At 44.4% G+C, this 17,143-nt stretch overlaps 1 protein-coding gene across 1 annotated transcript in view; it reads left to right on the top strand.

The window, feature by feature from the left end:
• Positions 1-17,143, top strand: part of SH3RF3 (SH3 domain containing ring finger 3) — a 316,210-nt gene that overhangs the window by 160,290 nt on the left and 138,777 nt on the right. Inside the window, exon 2 of the mRNA XM_025215184.1 lies at positions 16,431-16,706. Within this exon, the coding sequence (XP_025070969.1) occupies positions 16,431-16,706 (276 nt within the window). The remainder of the gene's footprint in view (positions 1-16,430; positions 16,707-17,143) is intronic.

The raw sequence follows: 17,143 nt of genomic DNA, 5'->3' as shown, positions 1-17,143 counted from the left end.
TTATAAACAAATAGTTGTCTCCCATTCAGTGCACAGGCAGTGCCACAGAGCTATGGAATACCTATTCGCTAGGTGTGTGCGAAATGGGCCATATTCGATGTGGATTTGGCCCAAATTGGGGACAGCGATTTTATTTGTTGATTCGGATCACTTTCCCTGATTTGATTCAGCCAAACCCGAATCTGAAGATTTGATGCTGATTCAGAGAATGAGTGATTCGGCCATAGACACAGCTTTAAATGCCTTTTCTACATACCTCGAGGTACCAGGCACGGCTCGTGAATGCTGGACCCCAGGTGCCCCCCCCCAACCCAGGAGGCACCAGTTGCCGAGCTGGGGTGGGGGGGGGGCTCAATGGAAGTCCGCTTCCAGTACACTTCCAGGTCTGCTGCCGAGCATGCTGGGGAGCGCCCCCCACACACTCCTATGGGGTGCTCTGTCCACCCCAGCATTGCAGCATTCATGAGCTGCCTGGTACCTTAAGGTAAGTAGAAAAACCATTTAAAGCTGCGTCTATGTCCAAATCGCCGAATCTCTCCAAATCAATTCAGAGGGTTCTGATTTGATTTGGAAAAATTAAAGGGTCTCCTGATTCAATTCAGATTCAGAGATTTGGCTACAGAATCGGGCCGAATCTCTGCTGAATCGAATAAGGGACCGAAGCTTCGCACAGCCCTACTATTCACTGTCACGCTACTCAGATTGCATCTTCCTCCTGAGCACAAGAGGGCCAGATCCGAACTGACTTCTAAGGTGCTCCTGTAGGACCAAGGTAGAATTTAGGCACCTACCAGTAATTCACAATCAAAATTAACCACAGTCAGTGGCCATAAAGCCATTTAGGCACTTAGATTCAGCAGGTGCCTCCACTTTGGCCTAAAAAAAATTCTTGGCTTCTATGCAGAGCAGCTGTGCATGATCAGAACCAATCCAAACTGGCCACCTTGGTGCTGGTCTCCTCCAGTTTGTTGCAAAGCAGCTAAGCTCTGCCAAAGTCCCAATTTCCATAGACAATCAGAGTATGTCCTGTGACTTTGACACAGAGAACATACCTGAGCAATGGGGCACAATGTGTAGCTGTACCCAAGGTCATGCCACCAGAACAAGCAAAGAGGGACTGTGACTCTGTAGGCTAGCCATTATGGCAGTCTCCTGGAGGAGGGGGAAATATTGGGTTCTGGTTCCTGCTGTCCGGGTTATTTCAGGTATTTAACCAGTGACTGTCCAATATAAAATGCATAATTAGTCCTGGCAGTAGGGGCCATAACCCAGGGTTCCCCTTTTCCAGAGAAATATCACTGGGTCAGAGTTCCCCTCATTCCCTGTGCTAAGGCAGAGGCAACTTTAGAGGTTATTTTTTTAAAAACAGAATTTACCCCCATAAACCTGTTGGGTGATTTGGTTAATTTTGCTCCTGTTACACAGCCCTGTATAAAGACAGCTTCTTTATAGTGCTCCCTGCAGGCATTGACTACCCAGAATGGGTTTAGAGAATGGAAAGCCATGGAAACTTCCCACTCCAGCCAGAAGAGCTCTGCAAAGCTCCAGCAAGTTAGAGCAGCAAGGTATCTTCCCAAAGCAGTACTGTTTTCCCTCCAGTTCAGTCCAGATCAGTGCCTAATGGTTATTACTGAGCCTTTAGTTAAGTTGAGAAGCTTTACTTTAATTGAGCTTTATTTTTATAATGATTTGTTATTGCTTATATAGCACTCTAAATGTGCATGGTGCTTTATAGTCAAGATGAAGCATTATATTTGGTATTCATTCTTTCATAGTGCTGTTTTTATTGTCAAATTAACTACTCTACTTTAATAGTTGATTTTAAAAAGCCCTGTATGATACCCTCAAACTATGATTCTTGGCAAGCTTGCTGATACTTCCTGAGAGCTGGTTTATCACAGCTCTCCTCTCTGTTACTAGGTGCAAAATCACCTTCAAAGAATCTACAACTATTTAGCTTTTCTGATATAAATTTTCCATTTAAACAACTGCTATAGTTGTTGCTGAGATGTTGTATAATGAGAAAACAGGTGATCCCTGAAGAGAATACGGGTACTCAGATGTGAACACAGATTGCAAATCATTTTAGGTGTTCCTACTCTAAGATACAACAACTCCTTTGATGTAGATGGGGTCTCTCATCCAGAAAACATCTCAAGCACTTTTCTTCCTAGGACTAAAAACTAAAAACAACCCAAATACCTATTTAAAATTAAACAGGGCACAGATCCTATGCTGAAGAAAGTTGTTAGAGCCGCATTGATCTGTCCACCCCAAGGAATTTAGGCCCCTTGTATCCTGATTAAATTTAAAAATTAACCATTACATTCTGCCTACTCTAAATTGCTTAGACTTATGCTTAAGGTACCAGATCAGGAGCAAAAGGTCTGTATTCTGTTCCTGATTCTGTTGTAGACTTCTTACGTGACCTAGCAAGACAGTTATTTCTAGTCCCACTCTGCCTCCCCCTACATTTTCAACATCCTTGAAAAAGGAATAAACCTTTTTGCTCCTTTGGTGTTCCAAGTTTACAGCGCCAGGTACGTGGTATGATGTGCCCATGGTCGCGTAAAGAATCTACAATCACTTTTTTCATAAAGGTAACTGAAAATGGTGATGAAACTGGTGTTTCTGGCTCGAAAGGTTCTTTATCTGACTGCTAATAGTTTGAGTCATCCAGTCCCCACAATCTCATGTTATTTTGAATGTATATTTCACCACACAAACCTGCATCCTCTCTGATACCACTGATGTGATTTGTGAGAAGCTGTTATGCATGACTGGAAACCATATTCTGAAGTGTTGTCCCAGCTGGCTGTTAGAGCATTGTACCAATCAAAAGATGGAGGTGTAATTCCCTGCATTGCCACAGAATTCTCTCTCACGTCGAGAGACTTGTATGATGCTTCTGAGCAACGAGGCATAAAATTGGCATTATATGTTTTAATTATTATTAATGTCTTGTACTGGAGGTTTGTGTTTAATTACAGCGTATCCCTCGCGTGCAAATTTTTCATTGTTTTGCCTGGCGGTATTGATAGACTGCTGTGTTGCCTGTGATGCTTCAACTTGGAGATACCTCATAGAGGGAAAATGAGATAAATGACTATTTGCTGGGGTAAATAAACACATCTTCTAGATTTGTTTTCAGGGGGAAGTTGCAGCAATCATTCAAAAATTGCAACGGGTAATGTGCTAGTGTGTATCACTGAAATTTCTTCAAGGGTGCTCTAAAACATTTTTACTCTAGTTAGCTGTGCTCTCACTGAAGGGGTGCGAGAGAGACTCGGGCCTCTGGTTCCACTCACCTCGGCAATACACACAGGCTGTAGTATCAGGGCCACCCGTGGTGGGGGGGTGAATTGAGGTGATCGCCTTGAGCCCCACTCTTTGGGGGGCCCCACAGAGCAGCCACAGCCCCTCCTGCAGGGTCTGCCTAGCGGTGGTGACTCCACAGCACCAGCAGCTTCGCATCCAGTCCCCCCATGGCCACCGCCAGCTTCTTCACATCCGAACCCCACACAGGCTGATTTGCCCTGGGCCCCACACCCTGCTAGGATCGTCTTTGTATAGTATCGTTGTGCCAAGAACCTTTCAGTGCAGGAAGATGAGGGACAGACCAGTCAGAAAGCCCTTTGTGGCTTCATGATACTCTAGCCAGGTCCACCCTTCAGTTGGCCCCCAAATGAGTTGTCCACATCACAGCCAAAGTGCAGCACAGTCCCCATTCTTCCCTCCCTCCCTCCATCCAATGGTGCTGTCTTATCAGGGATGGGCAGAGGTTAGAAAGGGGATGCATAGGAATTGTTTATGTCAGAACCCAGCAGGGAATCCTATTGTCCAAGCAGGAGGTAAGGCATTTGTAGTTCTCCTAATGAGAAGAGCAGCTATCATTCTTGAGGAAACTGAGTAAGATTGAGATTTGAACAAATTGTGAGAGTTGCAGTCTCTCTTTCTCTTTCAACCTGGGGTTCTGTTTCCTCCCTTACCCCACTTTTAAGGGACCTTGTTCCTGGTTTTCACTTCATTTTTTATTTCTACTTGCCTGTCTGCTAGATGAGACCTTCAGTTCTGTTTCTGTTGTGTATTGAGGAATCTGGAGAGTGTCTGAAGTTAGTTCTGCTTGGAATTTTGATGTTCCCTCCAGTCTGTTGTGCTCCTAATTTGTGTCGATATACAGAAAGCGGCCATATATAGAAACTGACGTATTTTCCAAACCCAGTATGATATCAGCACGTGTTGGTTGACTCCCTCAGGTATTTTCTACCAGTTTGGGTTACAAATGTATACAGCTTATTAACATTTCATCAATGTTGAACCTAACTGGAACCCAGGTTCAGTCTTGGGTTGTAATCCTAGTTGAGCTGAACCCAGGCGAAACTCCAAGGCTAGGGACAGACATTCAGAAAGCTAGAACTTGAATTGATTCAGTCTTTGCAGGTTAGTCTAACCTGGCTAGATTGAACCAATTTGCAATTGAACAGATATTCACTTTTGACTCAGAAATGCAAGCACTGCAGTGGCTCAGGCAAGCAGCCAGGGGGTGCTAGAGCAGCCCTCAGCTGCAGGAAAGCTCTGCTGGGGTGGGACATGGCCAGGCCCCGGCAGTATCCTCAAGTGAACTGGCCAGGAAGGGGGTTTAATTCCCCCCTTCCCTGTCCTACCAGCATGGACCCGAGCCTGGGTCCACCTGGTGCTCCCCCCTTGCTGCTGCAGCGGCGGAGCAGAGGCATGACCAGGCACCAGCTGGCATGGCCCCTTGAGGCAAAGGGGTCAGGGAGAGAGTTTTTTTCCCCCTCTGCCCGAAGGGGACTGCAGCTTGGGATCTGTTAGCCCCAACTGCTGCCTCTGCCGATTGCCTCCTGTGCAGGGCAAGCAGTGGAATAAGCTCCTTCTCTTCCCCCTCTATGAGACACTGGAAGGAGGGGAAATAACCCCCCTCCCTGCCTCCTTCACCTAAGGGGACCTCTGGCCGTGCCCCCACCCCTGCTGCTGGAACAGCAAGGAGGGAGCCGACTCTCATGGGGCAGCAGCCCCTGTCATGGTTTCCCAGGAGCGCAAGCCTGTTCCCAGTGAGGGGGCTGTGCTGCGGGGGAGCAGGGGCAGTGGTGGCATGGGGGCTCAGAGGGGTGGCCATAGTCCCCCAAGTCCCCCCTGGCACCGCTGCCACTTGCCTTGTGCAGCCTGCAGCAGCTCTACCTGTCCCGCTCCCACCCGCAGTGCAGCCCCCCACTGGGAAGAGGCTTGCATTCCCAGGAAACCATGACAGGGACTTCTGACCCATGAGGGTCGCTCCCCTCTTGCCACTTCAGCAGCAGAGTAGAGGGCAGAGCCAGAGGCCAGCCAGCGTGGCCCCCTTAGGCAAAGAAAGAGGCGTCTGGTGGAGGGGGCAGGGAAGGAGCTTATTCTGCCACACAGCCCGCACAGGGAGTGATTGGTAGAGGCAGTGGTCAGGGCTGGAAGACCCCAGCTGTGGTCCCCCAGAAGTGGAGGGGGGAATAAACCCCCTCCACCTCAGGGGGCCATGCCAGCTGGCGTCTGGCCATATCCCCATCCCTGCCACTGCAGCAGCAAGGGAGGAGCACCAGGTGGACCCTGGCTTGGGTCTGTGCCAGTGGGACAGGAAGGTGGGAATTAAATTCCCTCCGTGACTAGTTTATTTGAGGCTCCTGCCGGGACTGGCCATGCCCATGCTGCTGGAGCAGCAAACGGAGAAATGCCTGGCAGGTGATGCTGCGCCTCTGCCTGTCCGACCCTGTCTAGGGTCCATAATGGTAGGATGGGGGAGGGAGGGAGGAATAAACCTCTTCCCTGCCCCCTTCACCTTAGGGGGGAGCAGCATCTGGCCACGCCCCCACCCACCCCTGCTCCAGCTAGGGAGCAGAGGGACGGGGCCAGCTGTTCTCCACTGCACCAGCAAGCACAGCACAGCCCAGCCCAGGGCTGCAGAGCATGCTGGGGTGCTGGGTCACCTTGATTTAACTTAAACCAGGAAGGGGTCTGGACAGAAATTCCATAAACTGGTTTGAACTCGATCAGTTAAATCCAATTCTACATTCAGCCAGGTCTATCTCAAACCAGTTTTGGCCATTTTTAAACTGGTTTATGCGCACTGAACTTACGTATAGGTTTAAACCAGTTTCTGATCACTTAAACCGATTTATATGCAACTTCTGTCCCTCGCCCAAATTGGAGTTCATCTCTTCAGCTCACCCCGCCTTACAGGAAAACAAAAGGTTCCCATCATCAAAATAACACGTGCTCTTAGGGCATGTCAGTGACCAGGGTCTCCCCAGTAAATGTGAGCAAAATCCTAATTTTGTATACAGACACAACAGTGAAAAACTCCAGTGAAGTCTATCTGTTAAGAACTTTTTCCCTCCAAATAGCTGTTGTTGATAGACATGGGAAATTCATATAGCAGTGAAGAACAGACCTAAATAGATTTATAGCATCAAATACTGATGAGCCAGTGGCTCAAGTTCAAATCCACTGAACAAGTCAGCTGGATTACTTATGCACCTCCCATTCTGAGAATTTGTCCTGGTACTTACAGTAGGCTAGAAAATGTTTATATATAACAAATTCTTATTAGTAAAAATGCAGGAAAGGGTGTGCAGTTTTCTCACCAGGAATACACTTGTAGGATGTTAAACTTCTGTTTGCCGTCTCCATTAAAACTGGCTGCATTGTAAAACATTTATTTCCATTTCCCAGGCAAAGTGATTTAATTATTTATTTTTATATAGATACATAAGCCAAGAACATCTTTCATAGGTGCTTATATTGTATTAGATGGGCAGGTGTTGAATGGTTGTCTCTTGTAGTGACCTCCTTTGTTGCTTGCTGGAGCTGATAATTTTTGACATGTCTTCTAGTCTTGCATTTCTTTGAAACATATTGACAAAGCATCACTTTACTGTGGCTTTTCAGACCAAAGGACTCATTAGAAATGTGCAGTTTTTACAGAACAAAGCATTTCACCAGGAGAATTATAGGACACAAACTCTTTTTTTCTTTCCGTTCTTTGGGATCTATAATGAAAAATCCTCCAGTGTTACTATTTAATTGCTTCATGGTGGTTGTTTGTCAGTTTGCCAGCAGGTTCCTACTTAACTGCTGCCATTCAATTTTGCAGAAACATAAATGCAGAATGATTGAGTTGCCAACATGTCATTAAGTCTTCTGTAAAGTGCGTTTCAGTGTTTTAATGCCTCAGGCTTTCATGTCAGTATTGATTGATTAAAATAGAAAAGAAACCTTTGGTGCAATGATGAATTCTGCCAAAATGTATTTTTCTGGCAGAAAAAAAAAATGTTGGCTATGATTTTCTTTCTCTACCCATCATATTATAACTGTTGTTGTTAATAACAATAACAATTATAATTGTAATAATTATTATTATAGACATATTCTTACATGAAATCTAGTTACCTAAAATGTCAAGAGAATTCAGGATGGTTGATCAATTTCTTAGTATTCTGTTAGATACCAAAGCTCTTTGATTAAGTTGTGAGTGACTCTTAAGTTATGAGAGAATACCAGTGTAACTAGTGGAAGGAAAATGAATAGGAGTTCTTTTCCATCTGGAGAGAGAGTAGGTGTTTGATGTCCAGAAGGCAAAATAGCCAGGGAGATGGACAGCATCCATCCCGTTGATCTGCTAAAAGTAGAGGGGAGCTGTTCTCCTCTCCTTGGTTTAGGTAAGCATGGGTCCTTTGAAACACTAATCTTTTAACTGCTGTGGTGGGAATTCCTTCTCCTGTTGGACTCTACTTTAGCCTCTGGGAAACATCAATTATTTGGGCTGTCTAGATGGGGACTTAATTTTACTGACCATCACAACCATCAGCTTTAGCATTGCAAACTTGTCCTGGCTCTATGTGAGACCAACACCAGGGAAGAAAGTTTTTAACTGCAATTAAAAAAAAAAATCAAACCACCACAAAAAAGACTGTTTCACTTGGAGAAAATATGAAAGGTTCCACTCAGTTCAACAGGGAGGGGAGGGGGAAAGCAAGCAAGATATGTCAACACATCAGGGGAACACGTGATATTCAGCTTGGGTATGCATACCTAGGCATACCCACAATGCTTCCTCTAGCATAGGTAACAAGTGTTAACCCAAGAGTATGGGCTTCATTGATCTGAGTGTCTACCAGGATCCTTGAGGGTTTGCAGTGTAGATGTTGCCCTAGAGCAGGAAAGAAGGTTTGCTTGTTTTTTTGGTGAAGATACTAGGCCTGGAGGTACAATTTAGAAAAGGGCTCAGTCTAGGAGAAAAGAATATAAAGAAAATGAAGGGTAAACACTTTTTCTTCCCTACCCTACTAGTGCTGTACAGAGGCCTGATCTTTATTCAGGGAGAGGAAGCTAGTAGGAGAGAAAGAGCTGTGGAAGGGGAAAGAGCTTGTTGCTGACTGGAGGAAAGAGGTGGGAAAGGAGTGTTTTAACTTTTCCCTATACTTTCAGCTGCTAAAAGACTCCTATTCACATCTTACTGACTCCCACCAAAACCACTTCCCCCCCTATTGCAAGAGCCCTGGGTTCTCACTTCAGGATAGGGACAGAAGTTACACATAAACTGGTTTAAGTCATCAGAAACTGGTTTAAACCTGCAACAAAACAGAAGTTTGGTGCACATAAATCAGTTTCAAACTGGCTGAAATTGGTTTAAGATCAACCTGGTTGTGTGTAGTATCAGATTTAACTGATTTGGGTCAAACCAGTTTATGAAACTTCTGTCCCAGAGCCCTTCCTGGTTCAAGTTAAATTACAGTCCCCGTCATGCTTTCCAGCCCTGGGCTATGCTGTGCTGTCTGCTCCAGCAGAGAAGGGTTTGGGAGGAAGGGAAAGGAAGGGACTATCCCCCAGGCAAACCCCCACTGGGATCTGGGGTCAGGGAGAGGGGGGTTAAACCTCCTCTGAAGTACAGAGCTGCCCTGCCCTGCTAAACTTACTGCTGGTTGTGACTGTGGACTACAAATCCCAGAGGCACCTGGAAACAGGAAAAGGAAGTGATGAGCAACCCTGCAGAGTCCTGCTGCTGTGGTTGTAGACTGCAAATCCCAGAGACCTCGGGGGCGGCAGGTAGAGGAAGTAAACACACAATCCATGCTGCCTATGTGCTAGAGAGTTGTGCTTTAGTGCCCACCCCCCAGCTTCTGGCCTGAGCCACTGCAGGCATGTGACTGCATTGCCTGAATCAAAAGTAAATGTGTTTAGTTGTTTCTCAGTTTACCCTCTGCAGCTTAAGCTAACCTGCAAAGACTGAATTGATTCAGCCTTGGGCTTTTTAACTGTCTGTACTTAGCCTCAGAGTCTGTTTAAATTAGAGAATGTGTAGGAAAAGATCGTCTGTGCCTACTGAAGATCATAAAATAGGCATTGTGTGGAACACAAAATTGAAGAGAAAAAAGGGGCAAGTGTGAAGCCATAAACCAGGAAAGAATGGGAATGGTATAATTTTAGGCAGAGCTTTAAAAGATTGCTTTCATGAATTTGGCTGGATATTTGGTTGGAAACACTATTCTACAGAGGCAGTTGAGTGAGGGAAGTCAAGTGTGAGAATGGAAAGTCATAAAGCCTCATGAGGTTGTACAAAAACTATTAAAAACAAGCTGGCCAAACTGAAAGCTCTCTCTTGGATCTAGGTGGGGTTTTATGATCATCAGCAGATTATTTTCTGCTAGTTTGTTTCTAGTTCATCTCTATGTGTTTCAAAGTAACACTTCCTTCTTCCCCCCATGGGCCCCAAGACCTTTCTAAGTCCAGTGGGTTGGAATCTAATTAACTTAAAAATATCACCTGTGAGAGCTGGATTCTGCTCTGATCTTGGATAGATACAAGCAGCAGATCTTTTGAATGAGAAGGCTCTATATTTACACTGCTAGTAAAGTAAATGGTATGGAGTATACATGCCACACTTCTCCTGGCTCTGCAATAGTGCATACCTGACAGGGATCTGGCTTTACATTTAAGAAATTGTCTTTTGTAGGTGCAGTGGCACCATCATGAACCCACAGTATTTTGAGGTGTTCATAGGATATCATGCATGTTTTCTTGATTTTGTTTTACCAATATGGCATGTGGTAGTCTCTGCAGATAGGTAACATAAAGCTGTATTTAGCATTATACTCATTACATCTGTATGAAATGTAGTATTTGATATGAAAGTAATTTTTATGTTTTGTATTGGGCCAAGATTCTTTAGTAGGGAAGTGGTTAATCAGGTCATGATTGAAACAGGAAAGACTTCTTTCTGGTCTGATAAACAGATACACCCATGGGGGCAGGAAGTTATGTGCATAGTATGGGCTCTCCAAGGCTCCAATGGATAAATTTATGTAAATGAAAGATAAGAAACTATACTTAAGTCTTGCCATGGGACCAAATGTATGTCATTAGTTTTCCTGGGCATAGGCAGTGACTTTAGCGGGCTGTGTGTTCTGGCTGACAGGACAAGGTACAGGAAGCCCTGACAGGAAGGCCAGAGGCAACAGCTGCTTTCTAATCTGTTAAGCTGAAAAGTGGAATTCTTAGAGTTTAGAGCTAAGGGTGCAGGGATGAGGTAAAATAATCATTCTGGTATTGTCTTTGGTTCATTGATTCTTGTATCTCTGTCTGTGACTCAACATATGGTTACTGGAGTTCTTTTTTTTTTTATTAAACAGACGAGATCTTTTTCCTATCTTTTATAACTTATTTATTGCCAAGGGTAAGTGTGATTTTCAGAGCATTTAACCATACATGCAGACCTCTTTTACAGAAGGGGGTCTAAAATTGCTGAGCACATGACCCAATAAGGGAATGCATCATGGTGCAGGGTCCCCAGGGATGGTAGTGATGCCCCTAGGGCTCCATGACCAGGTCAGTTCTGCCCTGCAGGTACCTTCTTTTCTTGCCTGCCACATCTTGTTGGTATAAGTAAATAATAGGGAGGCTGCCCATGAGCTTTTGCACAGTCACAGTCCTGTTGGACCTCGCTAAACCCTGCGGGTTTTTGGACTCCTTGCTGGGTCCCACTCTAGTTGGCGATTCATGGAACACCTCGAGCCTTATGGGCTAGAAGCATCGCTCCAAAACTTCCCCTTTACCATGCTCTGTGCCTCTCAGGTGGTACATAAATACAGCTACTCCTCACTTAATGTCGTAATTATGTTCTTGAAAAAAAAATGTGACTTTAAGCGGAACAATGTTAAGCCAATCCACTTACGTCACAGTAGTTATCTACTAGCAGGCAGTAACCAAACAACATTATAACCAAACATTGCGTGACTTTAAAAAAAGAGTATGTTCTCTAATAGATCAGCAATGTAATAACAAAACAACATTAACCGGGACGACATTAAGTGAGGAGTACCTGTATTGTCTCACTGATAAGGTCAGGTCCTAACTCCGCTGCCTGTTGTCACTGGATCCCTGGCCCCTGTGACTGCACCACTCTGGTACTGGGGCTGTACACAACTGTTTGCCCCATTGAGGCCTCCTCCTCCCCTATTAGGCTCTTCCTGGTCCACTGTTATAAAGACAACAGAAAAACAAGCTGCCTGGGCTACAACATAACAATACTAATGGAGGCCACACTCTACCCCTTTAAAGAGGTAAACTTCTCTCTTATTATTGTGTACCTCCTAGCCCCAGGTACCTTACGAGCTGTATTAATCTTGCAGGCAGCAGCCCAGTCCATCAAACATCCTTAAGTAGTTCTTTCCTGCAAGAGCTCCTTCTCCAGGCAGCTGCTAGAGAGCTAACCCCCTGCTAGTCCCAGCCCTGGGGCTTATATGTGCCCAGGGCCCTGCCTCCTTCCAGTCAGCTAACTGGGTGCAGTTGCCAGCTAATACCCTCATTAGCCTGCTGCCCGGGCAACCTGCAGCTGTGCAGCTCTGCCTCAGCTCCCCAGGCTGTCTAGCTAGGCTCTTTCTGTTCCTAAAGGAGCAGGATCACCTTAGCACCTTGCAACAGGATGATACTTCTAGTTGGCAAAATCTGCTCTGCTAAAAGCTGGCAAGACCTAGGTGAGGTGGGTAAGGCTGAGGCACTGGGGCTCAGGGAGGTGACTCTTGGAGCATCTTAGTCTGTTCTGTGGTCAAGGGGCCAGTGGCAACGTGTAGAGGGTGCACAGGGGTGCATATGCACCCCCTGACAGCGCCGGTGCACCCCCTGATTGCCTGCACTTGCCACTTAGGTGATGGGCGGGGGGGCAGGAAGGAGCACCGGTGCCCCCCCAGAAAGCGCCAGCTGGGGAGTGGAGCACCATGGCTGATCATTGCAGTTGCAGCCATGTCCGGAAGCAGCTGCAACGATCAGCTGTCTCACGATCAGATGAGGGGGGATTCCCCCGTCAGTGAGATTGGCCATGGGAGGACCTCCCCCCCAGTCACTGAGTAGTCTTGGGGGGGACATGTGTCCCGGACTAAGGTGGCACCAGTCGCCCAAGCAAGGGGCAGATGGCATAAAGGGATTTGGGGCTGAAGAGCTCCCCTGAAGGTATGAGAACAACCTAGGAGCGTATCTCAAAGGCACATCTGACTGCATCCAGGGTCAGGTTATATCACAGACACTTTATCTTTCCTCTGGGCGACTAGATTCTATAGTATCCCTTCAACTAAGTACAGGATTTTTTTTTTCTAGAACGAAATAGCTGATATTATACAGGCCTTTGTATAGAAAACCAAGAAATTATTTAATCTTTAAAATGTGCAGGTGGGAAATACCTCTTTGTTACTGGACAAGCCATAAAAGCATTGGCAATAACCTGACAGGGCTTGGGAGACCGGGACTTGGCAGCTGGGTTACATGCCCATTAACTTTCTTTCTTATGGTGTTTTGATATTTTGTTTGGTTGGTTTTTTTTGTGGGGGAAGCGAGTTTTGCATTTGAGAGCTTTCTTTCTTGCTGTTGGGCTCTGGCAGGGCATGAGTGTGATGCGCATTCTGTCACATAGATCCAGAAAAGTGTGACGAATTTGCAATGATCAAGTTGATAGTTATGATAGTGCTCAGTGAAATTAAATCCCTATCTAGACAACCCAAATAATACTACGCTACGCTATGTGTGACAAGCTCTGTTACAATGTAATGCAGACAGGAAAATCCATTACGTACACTTTTCAAAGTGGAGACAACACTTAGGCATCTAATCCCTTTTTCTAATAAAATAATTAAGTTAATGTCTGTGTGCAGAGATGACCATTAGATCTGGCTTTTTATAGCAGGGCAATGTATGAATAATGTAGTGATCATGAAAAATCCTTTCCAACTGTGTCCAGAACCTAGACATTACAGATGGTGCTATGGTGCAGCATAAATTGCCGCCAGGTGTTGTTGCTCAGCTCACAGGGAGATTTGGTCATAAGAGCATAGCAACTGCCAAACCAGAGTGGGCCCATGGTCCACCTAAACCGGTATGTTGTGTCTAAAAGTGGCCAGTGCCCGATGCTTCAGAGGAAAGCATAGAAGCTTCATCAAGTTTCTGCTTTTCCCGTACTGTGCCATAGGGAGAAGTTTTCTTCCTGATCTCCTGCCACATGCCATCCTAAAAGAATAGCTCCTGAAAGCTTACCCTAGTTAGGGTTGCTGATGCTTCTGTTATGAATATAAATGTTTAATCCTTGTCCAGAAAGAAAAACACCCAGAAATCAAGGAGTAGTCAACACTGTAAAAATCAAGGTTTTAAACATACCCTTGCTTTATATCTTATCCCTATCAGACACAGAGCTGACAGGCACTGTGCTAATCATTGCAGTTAGACAGGGGAAGAAACAACTCCTAGACGTACACAGAACAACCTAAAATACTGTAAAGACAATTCCTAGAAAGCTTCATTCTCTCTTTTATAACATTATTTTGAATATGTTGAGCTTTCCTTTCCCAGTGCCATGGACTAGACGTGTATCTTTAATTTTTGGCACCTGGGGTGACAGAGTTGGAGGCGGGGGCAGGGGAGTGGGGGAAGAAGGGGAGCACTTGAGTGTTTACCTACTTGCTCAAGAGCTGTGGCAGTGCAGGCTACTCCTGTCTCTGTACAAGTTCCCCAAGCATGGGCTGTGGCAGAATGGGGGCTGCCATTATGGTGTCTCCCCTGAATAGGTGTCTGGACTGGTACCCCTGACAGCCCTTCAAGTTACATGACTATTATGGACAAAAAATTCTTGCACGACTGTCAGTCAGGACTAAATAATTTGTCTGCCAACATAATATCATCGGTTGATAATATTCTTAGTGGTGGCAGATGAGAGAATAAGGAGCCATGGTCTCAAGTTGCAGCAAGGGAATTTTATGTTGGATATTAGGAACAACTTTCTCACTAGGAGGGTGGTGAAGCACTTGAATGGGTGGTGGAATCTCCATCTTGGGAAGTTTTTAAGGCCTGTCCTGGCTCGACAAAGCCCTGGCTGGGATGATCTAGTTGGGGATGGTGCTGCTTTAAGCAGGAGGTTGGACTAGATGACCTTCTGAGGTCCCTGCCAACCCTCATTTTCTTTGATTCTATTGTGGAGTAAGGGCCAATCTGTTGCTAGCCAGTGGGTTGCTAGTAAGTGAAGACGATTCTGCGCCATTCCAAGAGAAACTTGGAAGAGAAGCCTTCCAGCCCTGTGTACTCTTGTAGATTGTCAACTGCCCCCAAAGGACCCTGAATAAACGTTTCCACAGGTCCCTTGGGGCAAAAACCATGATGAGACATTACTGCACAGTAGTATTAGGATACTGCACAGTAGCGTCACAAAACAGGTGTTTGCCGGTGTTACTGTGTAGTAACTCGGGTTACTGCACATTTATTCAATACTTGTATAAACAAGTATTGAATAAATGCTCAGTAACCACTGCACAGTAGCATCTTGTGTAGATGCGGCCTTGGTGTCACAAGCTCAGGTAAGGATCAACTACTTTCTAGGCTCACTTATTCATGCTTTGTGAATTGACAAATTTCCTCTGCTATTTTTAATTCTGAAAGTTCAAGGCATTCTGCCTATGCCATTTTTTCCCTAAGAGCCTTAATGCACAACAACATAAAATTGGTTCTATGCAATAGTCCTTAATAAATTGCATAATATGTATGGTCCAAATGGAAGCATTCTGGGAGCTTGGAAAACCTCCTGTTTTATTTGTGGGATCTCCTCAGTTCACTTACTGTCCTTTCAGTTATGACTCTTGACAGGTCAAGGCTTAACAGATAGCTATTACCTACTTACATTGCAGGCTCAGTTTTGATCTCCTTTAAGTTGCTAAGAATTTTGCTGAGCTCTGCAGGTGAAGCAGGCATACAACTCCCTGTTGGCTCATGTGTATAGATAATTAGATTTGCCCCCTTTCTCTGTGTGTGTGTGTGTGTGTGTGTGTGTGTGTAAGTGAGAGGGGGAGGAAGCAACTTTAAGACAAGATCGCTAAAATGTTTTGGGAAATAATCTGCTATAAAACTATAAATTATACTTAATTTTGCACATCATTTTCTATTATAACCTCACACCCTCATTAACTTTCTAAAGCTGCCACTTTCTAGAGTTACTTATTCATGCTTTGTGAATTGCAAAATTTCCTCAGCCATTTTTAGTTCTGAGGGAATTATTTGATACATCCTACTTATTCTGGTTTTTTTTCCCTTAGGAGCTATAATTCATAACAACAGAATCTTTAAACTTAAAATTGTTAATTGTTAGCCCTTAATAAACTGCATGAGATTTGGGCAAGATTTAAAAAGATGGAGAGGATAAGATTTCAAGTACAAAAAAATATCTTTGGACCTGTGTGTACAAATTAAATCTAAAAGTTTTTCAACTTTTTCTCTTCATTAAATGAAAGCTCCTGACCCATTTTCTTCAAACTTGATTTTGTTTTGTAGACCTAATAGTGACTTTAAATTTAAGGCAAGCCTAAAGAAGTTTTATAGTGTTTTTCTCATGGAATGTAGAGTTCCAGTTTATACAGTATGCATTGGCAAGTTACTAATATGGCTAATATTCTACTTTGCAACCCAAACACAATAAGTAAAAGTTAAGGTGCATCTGCATGAGATGCTGACTGCACAGTAGCCCAGTACTACTGCTCAATAGCATCGCATGGCAAAAACTGTGATGTGATGCTACTGTGTAGTAGTATTAGGCTACTGTTCAGTAGTATCACAAAAAAGGCATTTGCTGGTACTACTGCACAGTAACTCGGGTTACTGTGCATTTACTTAGTACTTGTTTATACATCTCATGTAGACACAGCCACTTTCACTTACTCTCTACTTTTTCCTAATTGTATTCATGCTAGTTTTTCATTAAATTTAAACTGGAGCGTTATTTTATAGTAACCTGGAATCTGTGGTAGTTCTGTCACTGATAATCAGTTTGCTACTAGTTGGTGGAGAATTAAAGGAAGTAGCTAGTGCTTATTGCCTATCAGGTCATGAGTTTACTTAAAATGAATGTATATTGTGTTTTTTAGAGTGCTTCTCAACTTCCTTATGGTAAAGCCCTCTACACCTATGAGGGGAAAGAAGCCGGTGACCTCAAGTTTAACAAAGGGGACATCATCATTCTGCGACGAAAGGTGGATGAAAATTGGTATCATGGGGAGCTCAATGGAAACCATGGCTTCTTTCCAGCCAGCTACATTCAGTGTATCAAGCCCCTTCCACAAGCTCCACCTCAGGGCAAAGCACTTTATGATTTTGAAATAAAGGATAAAGATCAAGACAAAGACTGTTTGACCTTTACCAAGGTAAAAAAATATATATTTTTAAAATTTATTTCAATAATTACCCACCCACATAATTAAAAATATGTTTGGTTTGTTGTGGCTGGAAACCTGCTGGCATAAAGGTTAAATGCCAATGTCATGTACTCATAGTTGGGAGTTGAGAACCTCCCTTCCTTGTGAATGGAATTTTGTAATGAGATTTAATGGGCAGGGTTGTTTTACTGAAGTTATGTGACCATAACAGAGAGAGTTTCCTAATCAACATACAGCATTGTGTGCCTTAATATGTTTTCCAGACAAGTGACATTCTCAGGCATATATTTGAAACCCACAGAAGTTGGAGGAAAAGATATGGTGGTGATGCTGAGGAGGAGGAGGAGGATGAATTTCCTCCATATTTGAAAGCCCCATTGTGCACAGTACACCATGTTCTCATTAGCTTTCCTTGTCTTCTAAAA

The sequence above is a fragment of the Alligator sinensis genome, unplaced genomic scaffold (assembly GCF_000455745.1).
Source record: "Alligator sinensis unplaced genomic scaffold, ASM45574v1 scaffold1463_1, whole genome shotgun sequence".
Taxonomy (NCBI): Eukaryota; Metazoa; Chordata; order Crocodylia; family Alligatoridae; genus Alligator; species Alligator sinensis.
This window is presented reverse-complemented; position numbering and strand designations above follow the sequence as displayed.